The 20,933-nt window shown below is 28.2% G+C and overlaps 4 protein-coding genes across 4 annotated transcripts in view; 2 read left to right on the forward strand and 2 right to left on the reverse strand.

The window, feature by feature from the left end:
* Window positions 1-280: 280 nt before the first annotated feature.
* Window positions 281-2,080, reverse strand: LOC105618425 (KIF1-binding protein homolog). Its single transcript, XM_012199966.1, has one exon. It carries the CDS (start codon window positions 2,078-2,080, stop codon window positions 281-283), a length of 1,800 nt encoding a protein of 599 aa, XP_012055356.1.
* A 1,448-nt stretch (window positions 2,081-3,528) lies between these two features.
* Window positions 3,529-10,316, forward strand: LOC105618295 (TBC1 domain family member 9). The gene is made up of 19 exons (XM_012199835.1): window positions 3,529-3,572; window positions 4,641-4,807; window positions 5,322-5,495; window positions 5,574-5,670; window positions 5,763-5,952; window positions 6,070-6,146; window positions 6,250-6,306; window positions 6,381-6,585; window positions 6,663-6,865; window positions 6,936-7,213; window positions 7,287-7,490; window positions 7,742-8,073; window positions 8,380-8,535; window positions 8,615-8,800; window positions 8,880-9,068; window positions 9,231-9,396; window positions 9,474-9,809; window positions 9,894-10,015; window positions 10,098-10,316. The coding sequence occupies exons 1-19, from the start codon at window positions 3,529-3,531 to the stop codon at window positions 10,314-10,316; spliced, it is 3,402 nt and encodes a 1,133-aa protein (XP_012055225.1).
* A 2,925-nt stretch (window positions 10,317-13,241) lies between these two features.
* LOC105618426 lies at window positions 13,242-18,276 on the forward strand. The gene is made up of 6 exons (XM_012199967.1): window positions 13,242-13,759; window positions 14,864-15,373; window positions 15,552-15,695; window positions 17,528-17,552; window positions 17,709-17,901; window positions 18,257-18,276. Exons 1-6 carry the CDS (start codon window positions 13,242-13,244, stop codon window positions 18,274-18,276), a joined length of 1,410 nt encoding a protein of 469 aa, XP_012055357.1.
* A 2,059-nt stretch (window positions 18,277-20,335) lies between these two features.
* The window catches only part of LOC105618296 (40S ribosomal protein S21), a 1,336-nt gene continuing 738 nt past the window's right edge, over window positions 20,336-20,933 (reverse strand). Inside the window, exons 3-4 of the mRNA XM_012199837.1 lie at window positions 20,659-20,794; window positions 20,336-20,449 (exon numbers count right to left, since the gene is read on the reverse strand). Of these exons, the coding sequence (XP_012055227.1) occupies window positions 20,384-20,449; window positions 20,659-20,794 (202 nt within the window). The 3' untranslated portion in view covers window positions 20,336-20,383. The remainder of the gene's footprint in view (window positions 20,450-20,658; window positions 20,795-20,933) is intronic.

Raw genomic sequence — 20,933 nt, forward strand, 5'->3', positions numbered from 1 at the left:
ATATAATTAGTATATAGATATATATATAATATATATATATATATATATATATATATATATATATATATATACAAATATAAGTGTACAAATATAAGGAATGAGCTGATCGCAAATACATAAGAAAGCATTTATTTTAAATACACGTGATACATAAATATATGCTTTGCAGATGTAGATTTCTGTATTCCCTTGTACAAAAACCGTCTGCTGCACAGAGAGAAAAATACAACAAAATATCATTCAACATTGTCACGGAAATGAAAAAGAGAGAGAAATAGCATTATTGATTTATCTGTTGCTGTTTTAATCTATCTATTGTAAGCGGCAGCAATGTGACAAATTCTTTAGACAATTTTATAAATTCGTATTTTTCTAACTTCTTCTGCTTTTCAGGATGCTTATCGTAATAATTAACAACAAAACTGTAAGCATCAACGCTATTCTGCATATTTTCTATTTTTTGTTGTACGTCAGAAGTTATAATCTTATTATACAATCTTCCCACATGGAAGTAAGTATACAACGCTGGATACAGCAAGTCGTCCGAGAAGGATTCGACTCCATTTTCAGATTTACTCATCTCTAAAGAATTCAAGTATGACTGATAGTGCTTTATGCTGCTTCTCGCCAAACGCTCGATCTTTGTTATCACATGCACCGTCGGCCTTTCATTGGATGCTTGCAAACGATCAATTTTCAAGTCCAGGATCTCGGAATACGTTTCCGCCAGCTCAATCCAAATTTCCCTACAGACAATTCGGTAAAACCGCGAACACAATCCCTCAATTACTTCCTCCAGAATGTCTATCCGTCGTTTGTGCATTCTCGCCTGTCTGTCTTCATTGTCTTCGAAGAACGCCAAATATTTGTACGCTTGAGAAAGATCTTGGATAATCCAGGCATAATCCGACGCGTGATTCTCGAAAGTGTAATATTCCTTCGCCTTATCCAACCATTTCCGAACATTCAAGAACACTGGTCTAGCATCATTAAAATCCAATAAATACATATCTGTAACTTCATTGGTGATCGATTCTAATTCTGGTTCTAGATCTACAAATCTTGGATCCTCCATGGTTTCAATCTGAGAATATTTATAAACTTCATCAACAACTTTTGCAGGCTTTGAATCCTGATCCTCTTCCTCGGCCTTTTTCATTAATCTTTCTTTAGATGCTCCCAGGAGAGCAATACCGTACTTCGCCCAACATCTAGCGATATTTGCTGATCCATGATCATAATTTTCGTATTGCGCAGCAATGATCTCACTGGTTTCCTTAGTGCCTTTTGCCTTCAAGATTTCAGAGTATTTCTCCAATATACAGGACGCTGCAGCTAGATGATGCCTCGCTTGTGGAAATTTGTCTTGTTCTATGAAATATTGAGATATTGCTGCGGCATTTAAAGCCCAATCGACATAATCTAGATCTTGCGTTATTTTATTTTGACTTAATTGCTTGCTCAATGTTCTGTGACAATACAGAGCAAAATTACACTTATCATCTAACTCGCGACAGACTTGTGCTAAATAATATAGAGTCAATGTGTGAAGTTTCTCGAGAATACTTTTTGCGCACAGATTTCCTTCTATCTCCTCAATACCCATAATGGATACCATATGAACAGGATCGAGTCTAATATCTTCTATAAACTTAATATATAAGTCTTCCGCTTGCTTTAGAAAGTCTTTAGCTTCCTCATATGAACCTCGTTGCGCATAAATTAGTCCTAATTGATTATTTCCGCTTATAGCTGGTAAAATGCCTTCAGATGTCAATTTGCTGTCTTCCAACAAGTCAATACATTTTTTATAACATTCAGTAGCAAATCCTGTATCTTCCATGTCAGCTCGTAATATACCTATGTTCAAATAAGTTATCGCAGCTGCCACAGTGCAGAGAGTTTCTTTACAGTGCGTAAGTGCTTCCAGTATCTCCATTAGAATCTCCACAGCTTTAGATTTTTTCTCGTAAAGCTTATTTGGATCGCTCTTTGCCTCACGTTCCAATAATTGCTGAACCTCCTGATATTTTTCCTTCACCCATGATCCTGGATGATTAACTCTTTCCAAACATTCCATTCTGTCAAAATAATTCAACATTAATATGCTTTCAGTATTAAATTTATCTTTTATACAGTAGCTGTGCATTTTGCGAGTTATCTCTGTGTCTAGATTCAATGAATGTCAACCTCTAGACTTCATCCTCTTTTCCTCCTATTCTTAAAAAATATAACAAAAGTAATTCTTCAGAGGAACAGATCAATCAAACCAGGATAATGTAAATTCATAAAATTAACAAGATTATAAATTTTCTACAAGTTTTCCGCTACCTTTGCATTGTGGATTTTTTAAATACCTTACCGAATTTTATATTGCTCCTAATCTTATTGCTATCATTAATCACATTATTATACAGGCTACAGACTATGAATACTACAATTCAATACTGAATACTATAATTTAAAATCTCAATCTGAAGAAGAAAAACAAAATTACGATATAAGATCCCCTTGCCCTAATGTATATAATATATAAATTTCAATATTGACGAAATGTTGATATTGTAATAGAACTAGAGATAATTTACGAAATACATAGCTTCTGTATACAAAGCATCCATGGAAATGTCGAAAGCATTACTTTATATCTTTTGTTTTCTTGTTCAGCACTTGATTTCTTCAACAATTAGAGATTTCCACTAGAATTGAATTAAATCTATTAGAGATATCCAACATAGACTAACTATTAGCAACTTAGAACCATATAATTTGCAGTCGGTACCTCCTAAAAATATACAAGTGTGAAATAACAGATATAAACGTTTTCATATAAAAAAAAACAGTGGTTTATTATTTTCTAACCTTATCAAATTATTTACATCTTTGTTGTGTTATAATAGTCAATCAAAATTGCTAGGATTAAATTAAATCTGTCAGAAATATTCAGAATCATAGACACTATACTAACTATTAGCAAGTTAAAATCATACGATATGCGGTTATTGCTTCTTAAAAAATATGTAATTATGATAATATAAATGTTTTCACTTGCGTTTTCATATGTAAAAACAGTGGATTATTATCCTCTAATATTTCCAAATTATTTGTACCGCTGTCGTGTTAATAATCAAAATCACTCTTAAGTAAAGTCTCGTCCTAAAAATTCAGACAGATCTCGGATCGTCATTGATCGTCGTCGAGATATGTCGAGTATATAGAGAAAGAAATTACAATATCGATCGCCAGTAACGATATCTCTTTAGTGACATTCGTTCCGCATGGCGTGGCGAGCGTGTATCCCTCACGAAGAGTCGCAGCTGATCGTTTCGCCGTCGCGGTCGGTGTTTATCTGTCGCGAGTATATTGCTTTAATTTTTCTTCTCTCCTTGCTCCACCGTCGGCATTTTCGCGGCAGTTCCTCGGAGAGGACTGCTTGTGTGCGTGCGACGTTGTCTTCGTCGTCGTTGTCATCGTCGTCGTTCTGTGTCAGTGCCATATGTACCTCGCGCGGTGTGCACGACGATCGAGATGTGGGTGAAGCCGCAAGAAGTGCTGCTCGCCAATGCATTCTGGTAAAATCGCGCCTAACAACGTTTGTATTCCTTTTAGCTGAACTCCTTGAGCGAAAAAATACTAGTATATCACTTTATCTTCGTTGTTAAATGATAGGATAAAATAATATTTGGAGGCACTCGGGGTAATGTTTTCAAATGCTGTCTCTTGCACGGATCAGTTTTCCTCCTTTCTTCAAGTGAAGAAGTTCAGCCGAAAAGAACAAGGCTTCTTGTTGTCATCGATTGACGACGATGATTTCCGAGATGCTACACCGCGATGAATTGAACTCCAATTCCAGCGGTCGCAACCGGTCTCGAAGACGACTCGTCATTTGTCAAGTCGCAGTCGGTCGCGCGGAATGTTTACATTCGTGTCGGAGACAGCTGACGAGGAAGTGCCGTTCTCTCGACTGCGGGAGGTGACTTTATCGTTACGGTGATTCCATCATGGTCTTTATCGCGCCGCGATTTCAATAACAATTTCTTGACATCGCGTCATTTCAACTGCGGAATAGCGTTTATCAGTACCAACGTCATAACGCGACAAAATTACCGTTGTTAACGCGTTAAGCAACGTACAGTATATAACGAACGCGAAAACGCCTAGTAAAATGTATACAAAAATACGACGCGAATGTCTGGTCAGGTTCGATAAGCGGCGATCGTGATATCAGTGACACGATAAGCGAGGATTCTTTGACGCTAATTTGACATGCTTTCAATATACACAATAATGGCTAGAAATAACAATAAATATTAAAGGAAAAAGATATTGATAATGGCAATTTATGAAAAATCTTAGCGATAAAATAATTCATATTTCTTTAATTTTTCAAACTTTTTATTTATATTTAAATTAAACAAATATATTTTCTTCAATTTTTTTTTAGTTGAATTTATCATATTTGAGTCTATTTACTGAATTTTTGATGTTATTTTAAATTTATATTATTATTTTATATTTATGTTTATTATATATTTGTTGAAGAACTATTTTAATTATTCAAAAATTATTTATTTTGAAAAATATTTTCTTTCTAGATATTTATAATATGTATAATTCTGTTGTATCGTTTTATAATATAGGATTACTGAACAAGCGACTGTATATTTCGTTCTGCAACGTCGTAAAGGACATGGAAAAACGAAAGGTCTTACCTCCATATTAGTGGGTACATTGGACAGTGTTTTCGATACCAAACCACCACCCTTTAGAATTCTTCATCAGACGCCATCATCGGAAGTTTATTGGGGTATTGGATTATAATTGAAATAATTTAAGATTCTAATATAAGATATATATATACATATATATAGAATGTAAAATATATACATATATATTTTTTAAAGAAAGAAAGAAAAGAAAGGAGAAAAAAGCGAATTGGAAATCATTTTTATCTACAGATATATACATTTAATTAAATTATGCAATTATGCTTATTATAATTATTACATATTAATTTTCTTGCTCATATTATGCATTTAAAAAGATGTAAAGCCAAGGACAATGAATATATGTGTGAGTATTGCTTTAATAGTAGTGATAGTAGCACACTAACTGATAACAGTGCATATTAGCATAAATAATTGTCAGCTGTGTACGACAAATGCCAAGGGAACATAAGAATGTTATTCAATGCTTTCACCTACAATTTTATGCAACTACAATCTGAAAAAAATTACAAGGCTTATTAGGTTTTATATTAATTAAATCTCTGAAGTAGAGTTTAAATTTGTAATGTGTCCTTTTACATTTGAAACTTACAGAAGTGGCATGTTCCTTGACTCGCGAGGAAATTTTGCAGGATTGGGAATGGCTCCACTCGAATTTAATGGCTACGCTTACGTCGTTCGATACCGAGGAGGAGATAACGGAATTCGTTTGCTGCAAAATTCAATCTATAATAGCAAATAGCATCCCGGATTCTCAGTTTGCAGATGGTAGAATTATTAATCATTATTTACATTGTAAAAACATTTATGAAACATTTATGCTTTAATTAAATGTTGATATTACAGAAGAAGACCCAGAGTCTTTTAAAACTGTGTCTTTTAAATTTCACCAATTGTTCAATATACCCAAAGAGGACAAATTGGTCAATTATTATTCATGCAGGTTTTTAAAATTTAAATATATAAAGATTACATAAAAATATAATATTAAATACATTTAAGAAAATAATCATAAGATGGCTGTTTTTTTTTTAGTTACTGGAAATCACGATTACCTAGACAAGGATGGCTCTATTTATCTGTAAACCACATGTGCTTTTATGCCTATATACTGGCGAGAGAAACGAAATTGACCATAAGATGGACAGACATTACGGAATTGAACAAAACTAATTCTCTTATAGTTCCAGATAGTATACGTGTTGTAACACGTGACAATAAAGAGGTATATGTTAATGTGTACACGTACGTTTCTATGTATTATTATTATCGACACATGTCATGATACATTTCATATATTTCAATCAATTCTTAACATTTAATTTTTTCATTTGTGTTATAGCATTATTTTTCTATGTTTATACACAAATCAGAAACATATTCGTTAATGGAACAACTGACCAATATTGCTATGAAAAGGTACTAAAGTTTACTAAAATATAGCATATAGAAGATATTTAAAGAATATTTTTGCATTTTATGTATTAATTTATCACAAAATGATTTTTTCACTTTTTTATAGACTTATTGATGAAAAAAGTGGATTTAATGAGGATAGAGACTTATTGAATAAATTAAGGTATATTGATATATGATTATATTATTTTTTAGAAAATTATGCAGAAATAAACACTAAATTAATTTTTAATTTAGCAAAAATGTACCTAAGAAGCCATCTTTCTTGAAGAGAGATTTGGATGCACGAGCACATTCAGAAACATACAGGCTTCAATTTAGATTGCCAGGAACCGAGAAATTAGATGGTAGCATTGATGCTACTTTATGGACTCCATACAATAAAAGATACGTTTGGGGAAAGATATACTTATCTCAAAATTATCTTTGTTTTGAAAGTAGGGTAAGCATAATATTATATTAAAACTAATGAATTCCTTAAATGTGTGTAAAATTTATTTATTACTTGTATCTATTTAGGTAAGAAGACAAGTCAGTTTAGTTATACCTCTAAGAGAAGTAACACTCGTTGAATCGGCGGAAAATCAGTCCAGCACAGGAGCAGATAAGTCAATATTAATCACAACGGCGCGTTCATCATTTCTATTCGCCCAAATACATGATAGAGATTTCGTGGTGCAAAAAATCTCTGAGCTCTTGTCAAAGTCTAAACTTAATTATATGTATGTTTGCGTTATATTTTCTAGTAGAATATAATATATGCAATAACAATAAATTGTAATCTTGTTATAGAACGAGAGAGAATGTATGTTTGCCGAATATGAGTAACAATTGCGAGGAAATAAAGCTTACAGAACAATGGAAACCACAACCGCCACTGATGATACTTTTCAAGGCCCCATTGACTCCCGAAGCCGCGTTGAAACAAGAAGCTAAAGAAAAGCAATGGGAACTTCATTTTGCAGAATATGGGAGAGGAATTACTATGTACAGAACTACGGAAACTACGAAACTCGTTATTCAAGGAATACCTCAATCTCTCAGAGGAGAAGTTTGGCTCACCTTTTCTGGTAATATATATAAATGATACATACAATCATAAATAATATTGAGATTTAATACATAAAATAATATTGTGTCTAGGTGCTTTAAATGAGAAGGCAATGAATCCAGATTTGTATAAATCATTAGTCGAACAATCTCTTGGTAAATCATGTCAAGCAAACGAGGAAATCGAAAGGGATTTGCATAGATCGTTACCGGAACATCCGGCTTTTCAATCGGATACTGGAATCAGTGCGTTACGAAGGGTACTATCTGCCTATGCATGGCGAAATCCTCAGATAGGCAAGTCTAATAATCTTTTTTGTTTGTAACATAGCTATTTGAAATTCTTACTAATCGAATTTTTTTAATTATAATAAATACAATTTTTTGTTATATCATTTTATTGAATATCTATTTATCAAAAGCCGACAATTTTAAATGTGTTAAAAATATATAATTAATATTCATCTAAAAATAAATAATTAAAATCATGCTTATTTTTAACAGCATCACGTTAATATAAATGAAATTATTCATAAATATTCTTACAGGTTATTGTCAGGCAATGAATATAGTAGCGTCAGTTCTACTAATTTATTGCTCTGAAGAATCAGCGTTCTGGCAGTTATGTAATGTTTGTGAATCATTACTGCCTGATTACTATGATCGTAGAGTGGTCGGTGCTCTCGTTGACCAAGGTCTTTTAGAGGAACTGGCAGCCGAACATTTGCCAGTGTTACATGCCAAGTTACAGGAGCTTGGCTTAATTAAAGTTATCTCATTATCTTGGTTTTTAACTATATTCTTGAGTGTTATGCCAACCAGTAGCGCTGTAAATATTATGGACTGTTTCTTCTACGATGGGGCAAAAGTTATTTTTCAGGTAACAAACTAAATATAGTAGCTTTATTTTCAATTGTTTTTTCAATTAATGAGATCTTTCAACAAAAATAATTCTTAATAAATTTTAAAGATTATTGTATGGAAAGTTCTTATTGTATAAATTAAATTATATTATATAAATAAATTTAATTTAACATAAATTTTCTTTTAATTTTGAGAAATTTTTCTTAACAAATTTATTGTATTTTATTTAAAGTCATTAACATTTTTTGATTTAATCAAATTACTTGTTACATATAATAGATATGAGATATTTATAATAAATAAATCTATTCTGCTTTATCAGATAGCATTGACTGTATTGGAATGGAATCAAGACAAGTTACTTAATTGTCGCGATGACGGAGAAGCCATGCAATTATTGACAGATTACCTTGGTGGCGTTTATAACGATGAAGGTCCAATATTTCCTAAACCAGTTGATAGTACATTACTCAATAAAGTAAGAATATACATATCTTCTGATCATTTCATGTATTTAATCTTCGACTATTGTAGCTGAAATATATTTGCTATTGTAGAGTATATCTGTTCAAACATTAATTTATGAAGCGTATTCAAGATATGGATCTTTAACAATTGGTGGCATAGAAAGATTGCGCCTGAAGCATAGATTGAGAGTAGTTCAAAGCCTCGAAGATGGAATTGAAAAAAACGTAATTAGAAGCGTTATTGTTGATAAATATATGAAAATGGAAGAGTTGCAGGTATTTTAGAATAGTTTTCATATAGACAAATCATAAAAGAAAATTATAAATATTTTAATTATATGTGGTATGTATATAGGAATTGTTAAGTTTAGTGAGAGAAGAGCTAATGAGCCAACGAAAATCCGAACCTGATCGTTATGATCCTACCCAACCGCCGTACGAAGCATATAAAGTAGATTTTGACTTATTTAGAATATTATTTGGTGGTCTGTCTCCGTGGGGAAAATGCACTCAAGCTGAATCTCTTTCTGCGCGACTATTTCGTGTAAGTTCGGTCTTTATAAATAAATTAATCTTAGTTTGATTAATATACATTATAAAATTGTGCATAGTAAAATTAAATTTAAAAAAATCATATTTTATAAGAACTGATTATAAACGAAAACAACATTAATTATATAATTATTTTAATTAAAAAATGTTTTAGTTAATGGACCGTAATCGTGACGGTTTGTTAAACTTCCGAGAACTAGTGCAGGCCATAGGGATGACAGCAACAGCTGATTTGACGCAAAGATTAAAGTTATTATATACGTTGCATTTACCGCCACTTCTTACGCCTGCCGACTTTGAATCTCCAACACATTCAGCAGGTAGATATTCAGCTATATATATGAAAATCGTATTTATATATGTCTCTTTATGTTACATCACTATATAAATTGGTTAGATGGAGCCGAAGTGGCGGCAGAAGCTACGGATTTCTTTGATAACATGGAGCAAAGCGTAGCTTCCTTGGAAATGCCAATTAGCATAGCCGAAGAACCAACTGTAGGCACTTTATCACGATCTACAAGCTTGAATAGCCAACCAGGTGATCAATCATGGGAAGTTCAGAGTATGGGTAGTTTACGTTCAATGATAGCGTCAAAAGACAGTCCATTGGATCTTAAAATTGTGCCAAAAATGTCTCAAGGACATTTTATAGCATTATGGAAAACTCTTTACGACATGTTTCCTGCTCAACCTGAAGAACAGGAAACATATCATTGTATCGCTTCTATAGGTAACGTTTATATTACTGTATTCAAAAATTTTATATTGTAGTAATCTTTAATTATAATTAAATAAAATAATACCTTAATCATAGGTACACTTCTACTCCAATTAGGAGACGTTGGCAAGAAATTCTATATAGAAAAAGAAGAATCTGAAGATAGTTTACTTTTAGCTGCTTCTGCAGCTCAACAAGTTTCTTCAGTTGTCGAAAGGGTATATATTTTTATTTGTACTAACAATCGATATTCTTTATTATAGCAGTAAATTTATAAACTTGATATGTCCTTCTTCTTAGTCACCCGATCGTAATGGAAATCCATCGAGTACAACGTCCTCCGCCGATCCCGATTGGTCGATTACCGTCGAGCAATTTTTGGCATCTGCTTTAACTGGTCAAGCAATAGTTGACTTCTTCAGTAAACGAACCGATCTCATGGAAGCTATGACAACATTGAAAAATCGTAGATTCAATCGTGTTCATTCCTTATCAGACACACCCACTCTAAATGGATGACACACGGTGATTAATATATAAGAAATAAAAATATTATTATATGTCTATTTTTATGCATGGCTGGCTTAGATAAATTGACGAAGGAGAAAATCGAGAATTGCATAAAAGGAATTTATATATTATTATTATTGGAGAATGCGAATTTTTAACTTAAAAAAACGCAATTGCATGAATGGCAATACGTGCAATATGATAGCTATACAGTACATATTCATTTATTACAATATGATAAGTCGTGTCAAGATTTTTATAATTCTTATTTTCTAAATTTTTCCTATAAATATTCCTATAAATATTCTTTGCGACTGAGATACATACTGCATTGGTTTTAGTAGATTACAATTTTTTTATAAGATAGATACACTTCTAGTTGTATTCCAATCTATTATATTAAAAAATATACAATACAATTATTTTTTTAATGTAGTTTATTATAATATTAACAATAATATAATTGTATCATTAATTTTTGAGAATTTCTTAATGACATAACATATGTTTAATATGTTGGCCTATCTTATCAATCGTTGCAAATATATAATAGTGCAAATATATAATAGTAAATGCTCAGGATAAAAATCTGAAATCGATTCGATTGCTTTAAAATTATTCATGTATAGACAATATGAATTTTCGAAATCTAACAAATATCTAACATTTAATATTTAATTAACACAACGCATGAATATTTCTAAAGAGCGACTAATAAAATGACCCTATCTAGATTTGTTTGGAAATGTCTTTTTCAATTGTTTTTCGCAGATATACATGACACCATACAGATATATCAAAATTACGAGAAATCCAACATGTGTAATAACAAATCTCGACTGTATGTCGAAAGTTATTTACGTATAAACTCATTATTTTATTTTTCACTTTTGCTTTATATTAAACATTATTATTGTATATACAAATGTTACATATTCCTCAAGTATTATTTTCTGAAATATTATAAGAAGGAAGTTAAAATATTGAATATAGAATTGAAGATCTTATACCTTTAGAAATTTATAAACAGAAGTGAAGTCTCTAAAGTTAAAATTAATTTTTGGTTGATGTTATATTATAGTATCTTTATGTTCATATCGATGGCATTTTCTAGTAAAATTTAATTTGTAACTATATATGAAATATTTATATGAAATAACCATATTATCTTAAACAGAAGTAATTGGCAAAATATTTTTTTGTAATTTATTTGACCGTAATATCAATTCAGAATGTGCAGAATCAATTTTTTAAAGCAAATATAGAAGTATACATATAAAAAATATATAGAATTATACGTAAAAAATATTTATAAATAATATAAATGATGCAAAAGCTAATATATAATATGCATCTATATATTCAAATGAGATGCAATTTTGATATGCAGTATTATTTAATAACTTTGATCATTGCCTTCCAATAATACAAATTTCTTATTAGCTGGTTCATTCATAAAAGTTTCAAAATATTAAAGAATTTGATTTTCCAGTATATATATATATAAATTATAAGGATAACTTATTGTGAGAAAAAGAAAGAGATTAATTAAAAAATAGTTTTTTTAAGAATTCACAGTTTCAAAGTTCCACAATCATGGTACGAAATAAATTAAAAAGCCTTAGACTAACAATAACAACAAGTTGCATAGTACACGACATTGCCTAAAAGTATCAATTCATTTATTTTCTTGAAAAGATCTACTATTCGTAACTGACACTAAAACGTTAGATAATTTCTTCCTAGTCTAGGTAAGGATGGTTTTTAATGTAAGAGATAGTTTTTTCTTTTTGATTGATAAAAATTTATTTAGAATAGCCCAATTGTACATGGCACAAAATGATTATATATACACTTTAATAATAGTTTTTATTTTTATATAACTGAAGAGTATTCACACGAACATAATTTTACGAGCGCAATTCGCGGAGCGGTACTATGGCATCTATATATGGAGGAACCTTATTGTATCAATGTATTATACGTGTATATAAAGATATTTCATACCTGTAATTGTATGTATAAAATACATAATAAATGTCATATATAATATTATACACTTGCAAACAACAATTTATTTCTTTTTAAATGCTAGAATGATTAAAGTTATTTATATATATTTTAATTAACATTCTGGGTTTTAAAGAGATTATTCAAAATTGATAATTATCTGTAAGAAATATCTGTTACTTAAAAAAATGGAATATACATTCAATTAATGTTTCAAAAACTTACATCATTATTAAGTAATGATTACATGATTAATTGTAAAATTTATATTGATTATATTTTCTCTTTCTTTTACTAGCCTATCTATTTTTTATAAGATAATCTTACGCATATTTCTTATATTCATTTTAATAATGATGCAACATAAATTTTTTCAGAAAATTAAATTATTGATATATAAATATTTAATTAATATTTAATTACTCATTCTTCATGCTACTCGAAAAATTAAAACTAATTTGAACGTAGTTCATATTGGATTCAACTGTATTTAGTTCGATTAAGAAACTGCATTTCTTATTCAGAAATTTGAATTGAGCAATATTCAATGCACAGAAAAAATTATAAAATATTATTTTTTGAATGGTATAGAATCGTGCTTCATGCAATTCCTATGAACGAATAAAAATATAATTAGATTAAGGATTTATTCTTCTATTAATGTTCGTGAATATGCACATATTTCTGAAAATTTAAATATATTTCAATCTATTTCAATCCAATCTCGTTTATAATACGAATGTGTTATCAGTTATAGACAGAACATATATATTAGTCATGTATATTACATGTCAATATTTACTTCTTGTACAAGATTTACTTTCAATATTCTTCGACCTTCTATAATCAGTTTTGAAAAGATAAATGATTTTTCAAATACATTTAATATTAAGTGATCCGCGGTATAGAACGAACGAAACAAAAATGACGGTCTATTGTCGAGAGTGGTTAGAGAGGCATTGCAAAGAAAAAGAAGCTCTTGTTTATTTTTCAATAATAACATGTGCATATTGCGACAAAGATTTTATAAAAAGTGAGAAGAATTACACAAGAAAATTTATAAAACACTTATACGACTATCATGGATTAACAGAATTAGATGGCCATTCAAGATGTACAGAATTAAAGGAAAAATTTGAAATAATACAGTGTTACGTTGGAGTATGTAAAGAACAAATGTGTAAATTACAAATTGTATTTTTTCGTGGTGTGCACCTCTTACAAAATCATTTGGAAATATATCACGGGAACAGATCAAGTATATATAAAAATGTAATAAGACAAAACATGACAGCACAACATATTTTGTTGAATAATTACTTCATAACAAGCGATAAGGCGCAGTGTCTAATTTGTAAGAAGAAGGTAAACTTAAGCAATTTGGAATTACAGACTGAAGAAACACTCAATACATTAAAAACTCATTGGGCCATGCATTTTAAGTATGATATGAATTTTTTTTTGTCGATTTTGTTTTATTTGTTTTAATTATAACCCAAAAATAGAGATGATATTACTATTAGAAATGTAACACACATATCTTCATAAAATTACAAACTGTTATTATATACATAATCTTTTAACATTATAAAGTATACAGACAAATATTTCTGGAAGTAAAGAAGAATAGAATTTTGAACTAATTAAAAATTAATTTCCAATTTTGGCTTTACTATAATTATTTAGTTATTAACGATTAAATTGAACAATCAAACACTCAGAGGAATATGTAGAAGAAGCATAGTATACTATGAAACTCCTGGCGCTATACATTGTATACAAAATAAAATTGTATTCTCTCGAATACAATTTTATTTTAATTTTTCATTTTTATAAATAAATAAATAAATAAATCGATAAATGAATAAATAAATAATAGAGAAATAATAATCTGAGAAAATTGGGAAAGAAACTTTTAGTTTAACTAGTTTAAAATTCCATTCTCTTTGACTCTCAGAAATATTAATTAATTAATAATTAATAACGGAATGCCCTGTATAGAAGTATTCTTACATAGAGAAATTATGTTCGGCACAATTTCCTTAATTTAGCGATTATTTTATCAAACTTATTAGGCAGTATGATTCGCTAATTTTGAATGCTACATTTTAAAAACTATTGTAATCTCAACATTTTAGTATTAGATTTTTCGTTCAAAATTATCTCAGGAATCTAAATTTATAAGTGATGTCACAGGATTTTCAAAAAGTTTTGTATTTTAATATTGTGATTGTTACAATTAATATTAGTTATAAAAGAATTATTAATTATTGATTTAAATAATTATTAATTTTTTTTTAAATCTAATTATTATCTTACTTTAATATTATAAAATAACAATATTAAAATAACAATATTAAAAAATAACGAATCGATATTATAATTAATATGATTAATAATTTTTTAATGCATTCTGTGTCGGTCACCGATGATTATTACGCGATGTGATGTCATTTAAAAATGAGATAGTACTGAAAGTGTAAATGTAATTTGCTGATACAAAATCAAAATTAATTCATATTATACAATGTTACGGATTTTCACAGAATGATGCAATTAGATGAAGTATATCAATTAGAACAACTTCAACAAGAAGAAGATAAGAACATTATTAAAAAAGAATTTCGGTTACCTGATGCAGGAAAAATCAGACACTACTTTGAGTTCACATCAGCAGAAATAGAAAAATTAAGAAACTTTGACAAGATAATAGAAGAAGTCGTTGACTGTGTAGAGTATATTAAAATAATAATAACATTTAAAATATGGGAAATAACAAATTCGGAGAAAATATGTATATGTTGTTTAAGAAAAATGTTTGATGGCCGTACTCATATTATAAGAAATCATTGGGAATTATATCATGGACTGTTTTCTCTGACATATAAAGAAATAATAGATATAAAAATAGTACGTGATATATTGGATCAGTACATCATAATGAGTAACATATTGGTGTGCTTCAACTGTAAAGACGTATTCGAAGTGAAAGCTTTGCTATTAAACGTTGAAGAACAGCTGATTATTTTACTTAAACACTGGCACATACATATTGGGTAAAACAGTATTTTTTCTATTTGTCAAAAGGCAATATTACGACTAGAATTACATATTATGATAACCAGATATTTCGTTTTTTCATCAAAATTGTTTAGCTTGCAGCAAAATGCATTCTATCATATATGATATTCATCTTGTTGATATAATTAAAATATTTTTCTCTTAATGACGCAGGATATCTTCAGATGATCAAATAAAACAAGAGGAACATCTACGAGAAGAATTTAGACGAAAACTAAATACAGAAGAAGAATTAGACGATATGTTGGAAAATTCTGGAAGGGACGATCAAGGGCAACAAAGTAGCGACCGTGATGAGTAACTTTATTTTTCTTATATTATATAGTACGACACACACACGCGCAGAGAGAGAAGAGAGAGAGAGAGAGAGAGAGAGAGAGAAATTTCAAAATTATATATTAATTTTCCAATACAAATATAACTTATATTATTTATATACAAAAACATTATTCAATATGATAAAAAATTAAAATTAATTCACTTTTACATAATGTATTACGATGATTTTTATAGAAATACTACAGAACAACTAGAGGAATTACATCCACAAATACAACAATGGTTTTATGAGCAATATATAAAACAAATAACGGAACAGGCAGCGAATAATATAGATATTCAAAAAGATATGGCGCACAAAGAAAAAGAAAAAAATCTTAGAAAAATTGATGAATTACTGGAAAAATATTATATAAGGCCTGTACAGGATGAACGGCTAAAATGTTTAAAATGTAATATCATTGTTAAGGATAAAATTTATAATAAAAGGTGTTTCTATCTTGTACGAAACCATTTTGAAATATATCACGGGAAATTAAATTACATATATAAAAAAATAGACAAAATACTAGAAGGATACAGAATAACAAACAACATAACGTGGTGCACCGTATGTTCGGCAAATTTGGATATGGGAATGAACGTGGAAACCACTTCAGGAAAAGTGGTTGCATTATTTTTGCACTGGATGATATATCATTCATAGTGAGACAAAAAGCATTTTATATTTATCAAAATTGATGAAAATAAATTTTATTTTAATTGTTTTTATCCAATTTAAATTCATAACAATTCGAAAACTAAATCAATAATTGTAATCATATATTTTTAATCAAAATTACAAATTGTTATATGTATAAATACCCTGATGATCATATAGATGTTTTTGTATAGGAAAGCAATTTCTTTAGCTATTATTTTATCATACATAAATATAAAACATTTTATTATGATTTTTTATTATTTATTTTATCTGTATTAAAGGAATCTTAAACCATAAAAAAATATTATAAGTATTAATAAAATAGAAACATAATTATAATCTCAATAAACACAATTCTTACACAATTCAATCTGTATGCTGCTATTAATATAATTAGAATATTTTTTTAGTGATAAATATGTTAAACCACGAAAAAAAAAGAAAAAAGATTTACAAATTGGTCAATTATGTGAACTGAATTGGAAGATGCTAGAATATAATGCAAAGCAAAAACATAAAAATAAAATTATTACAAGTTCAGACAGACAATTAGTTGAAAATCAGGAAGAACATGAGTAATATTATTTATTTTTCTTATATTAGATAATATACACAGATTTAAGAATTATACATAATATAATAATTTTCCAAGTTTCTAATATAAGTATATTTTATATTATGTTAAAAAACGTGATATTTATTGTTTTTTATGTTACTATTATTATTTATCTATTTACTTATAACTCAGTAAGCGTGGAATGGATTAAAAATGAATTGAAATTTTATCTATTCGAATTCAACTCGATTCAATCGGAGTGAAAAACTACTTTTCCTATTTAGATTTGAGCAATGTACACTTAAAAAAAAAGCTGATATTTTTAAATTAAAACATAGGAATGAAAATATTTCATGCAATTTCTATAAATGAATAAAAATGTATTGAAATTGAAAATGTTTCATTTCAACATTCATAAATGCTTACTTCTGAAAATCTGAATTCATTTCAATCAATTTTAACCTATTCTCGTTGATTAACGTGCATGCTTGTAATTTAAAATATTTAATATTTTATCACATTTTTTATTTTTTAAACACATTTTTTAAAAATACATAATAATTTGTATTTTTAAATGATGTACAAAAACAGTCCTGGATCGAATACTTCGACAGACGCTATAACTGAACCATCAGAACAAAGTGGATCGAGTACTTCGACAAACGCTATAACTGAACCATCAGAACAAAGTGGATCGAGTACTTCGACAAACGCTATAACTGAACCATCAGAACAAAGTGGATCGAGTATTTCGATAGACGTTACGACTGAGCCATCAGAACAAAGTGAATCGAGTATTTCGATAGACTCTGGGGCTGATTATAAATATACGATCAACTTTACTCTGCCATCAAGACAAAGTGGAGAACGACAAAGTACTTCAGCGCAGAATCCGTCTAAGTCAGATTCTTCGAATGAATCACCGCCACTCAAACAAAGGAAAAAAGAAACAAGCGATAATATTGGTAATTATTTTTTTTTATATCACACAAGTTTATACCACGTAAAGTTAAATTCTATGAATTATACGAAATATCTAATAATAAGGATAACACTTCTAGCCAAATAATATAAGTTAAATTAAATCGGAAATTCTTAATCTATCATTTTGCGAATTTCACAGTAATAATTAACAGAATATTAAATATAATAATAGAAATCGAAAATATCATTTTTTAAATCTTACTTAATCTTACAAGAATCAGGACCGCCGCTAATGTATTACTATATACCTGAACATAAGTAATTAGTGTTATTAAAATATTTTTCCAAATTAATTTACTAAGATATATATATTCATATATTTATCATTTTTTACAGATTCATCTGAATTAAACTGAATATTTAAACAGCATGAGTTGCGACATAACTATCGAAGTATACGAACAAATGGCATCTCCATATTTGACTGCAAGGGGATTTGTCAGAAAGAGAAACAACTTTAAAACAATTCTCTATTAAGCGATTATCATAATTGTACGAAAATATTTTAACGTTTTAAAATTTAGATAAATGAAAGGAAATCATATCATTTTTACAAATTTTTATATTAAAAAAAATATATTCTTTTCATATGAGATTGACGTAGACGTATATCGGTATTGATTTAACAAACATAGATGATAAAGCGTCCAAAAAAATTTTATTATATAGTATTATATAGTAGTTAATATTTTTTCAAAATTAATGTGCTGTTAACATTAATTGTCTGACAAGGGGAACATCAGATGATGGCATCAAGGTTTTTGATGCGCTTTTTAAAAGCTATTCTTTAAAAGCGAAAAAAAACGATACATGTCCGGCTATTTCATTGGCCCATAATTTCCCAAGAAATCGATTTTTTAAATAATTATTTTAATCATTTGAAATACGTACTATATAAATGAAAATATCAGTATTTTTATAAATTTTATTTATTGTTATTAGTTTTAATTACTTTTTGATTGTAATGAATTTCATGAAATTTCATATTAGTATTGTAGATAATAATTAAATATTCATTTATGGAATATTTATTATTATCATTGTTATTGTCATTATTATTCACGTGAACGTATAAATATTCATTATTCGTACAATGTACGTCTATAAAACACGATTAGTTTTCAATTATTATTAATAAATCGATTAATATTAATCAAAAGAAGATTACAAACATATGACTCACTTGTTCCTAATCATAATTTCCAATTTTTAATTTCATCGGAAACCGTAACAGTTTTCATTACAATCTTATTTATGCGTTATCATGTAAATAACATGATCGACGATGACGATAATAATAAATATTTCATAAATGTGTGTTTAATTATCTATAATACTAATATGTAATTTCATGAAATTTCATTACAATCAAAAATTAATTAAAATTAATAATATTAAATAAAATTTATAAAAATATTAATATTTTCATTCATTTATACAGTACATTTTTCAAATTATTACAATAATTATTTAAAAAATCAATTTCTTCGAAATTATGGACCAATGGCTGAAATGGCTGGACATCGTTTTTTTCCGCTTAAGAACAGCGCATCAAAATCCCAGAAACCTGGTGTTTGCCTAAGACATTTTTATTAATAATCGAAAAATATGGAATACATCAGTATTATTGATAACAATAAATACTAATTTGCGTTATTGAAATTAATAATATAAATTTTATTCCGAAAGCAAAGATTTTTAGATTAATATTGATTAAATATTTTTTATTTCTCTCTACGATTACTATTAGGATATTAAATATATATAATACATTTAACATTTCCGATATTATGACATGTAATAAATAATTGATAGTACAAGTTGTATACTATTGTACGCAAATCCATGTGCGCATATGTTTATTAATAAAGGCAACGCATTTTTAAAATATCGTTATTTATTTAATCAATTCATTAATCAATTCGTTAATCAATTTATTTAATTAATTTCATTTATTAATTAATTCAATTTATAATTAAAATAAGGTAGATGTTTTTTTCTGTGATAAATGTTTATTTATTTTTTCCTCTGTCGTGTGATGATTAACATTAAAATTACACAAATTAACACAATGAAGAATCAATTTTCTCGAATTTAAAAGTGAAAAAAGCAGTTTTTAATTAATTCATGTCTATTAAAATATACGCAGTAAAGTTTTTTCTACATTATGTATTATATATTTATCTTTAAAAAAGATATAAAAATAAATTAAAATAACTAATTAACTTAAACATTTATTAAACAATAATAATCCAATCGAAGGAAAATTTATATTAATTTTAATTTGATTTTTTTAATTAAATTTTTTTATTTTTGATGTATGATCACTGACAGGAAATCTTTCAAATTACTGTGTAATAAATTAATATTATGTATAAATAGAGAATTATGGTAAGTTAAAAAAATAATCAAATCTGTTTTATATTTTTTTAATTTATTGGAAATAGACTCATATAATTTAGATTAAAAGTTCTTAGATAATAATCCATCGTTCTTCGTCAATCTTACGATACAATCATCGGATTCTCCCTATGAACATAAAATTAGGACAAGACTTCATGAGATTAATACAAATTTATATCACAATGTATTGACAATGTTAAAATTTATTGTAGAAATATTACGTCAATTAAATAGTATAATTTTGTATTATGTGAAGTATTTTAAGGAATTAATTATATAAATTGAGAAATTAATTATATAATATATACATATATAAGTAACTTAATTAAACTTACCATTCGACGAATTGCTCCACAGATTGCATACATCTTGTGAGTATCAGTCATGCGACCTGTTTCTGGGTCAACGTCAGCCAAAGTCAACTGTATAGATGCATGATCTTTGGCATGGATGATACGATTACTCGCTGAACTACAGAAAAAAAATCAGATTTAAATCAATTCTTTCCAAAAAAAATAGGTATATCTTGTACATCTTTCTAAAATTCTTCTGTCTATATATATATATATATATATATATATATATATATTATTNTTTTTTNTTTTCTAAT

The sequence above is a fragment of the Atta cephalotes genome (assembly GCF_000143395.1).
Source record: "Atta cephalotes unplaced genomic scaffold scaffold00016, whole genome shotgun sequence".
NCBI lineage: Eukaryota > Metazoa > Arthropoda > Insecta > Hymenoptera > Formicidae > Atta > Atta cephalotes.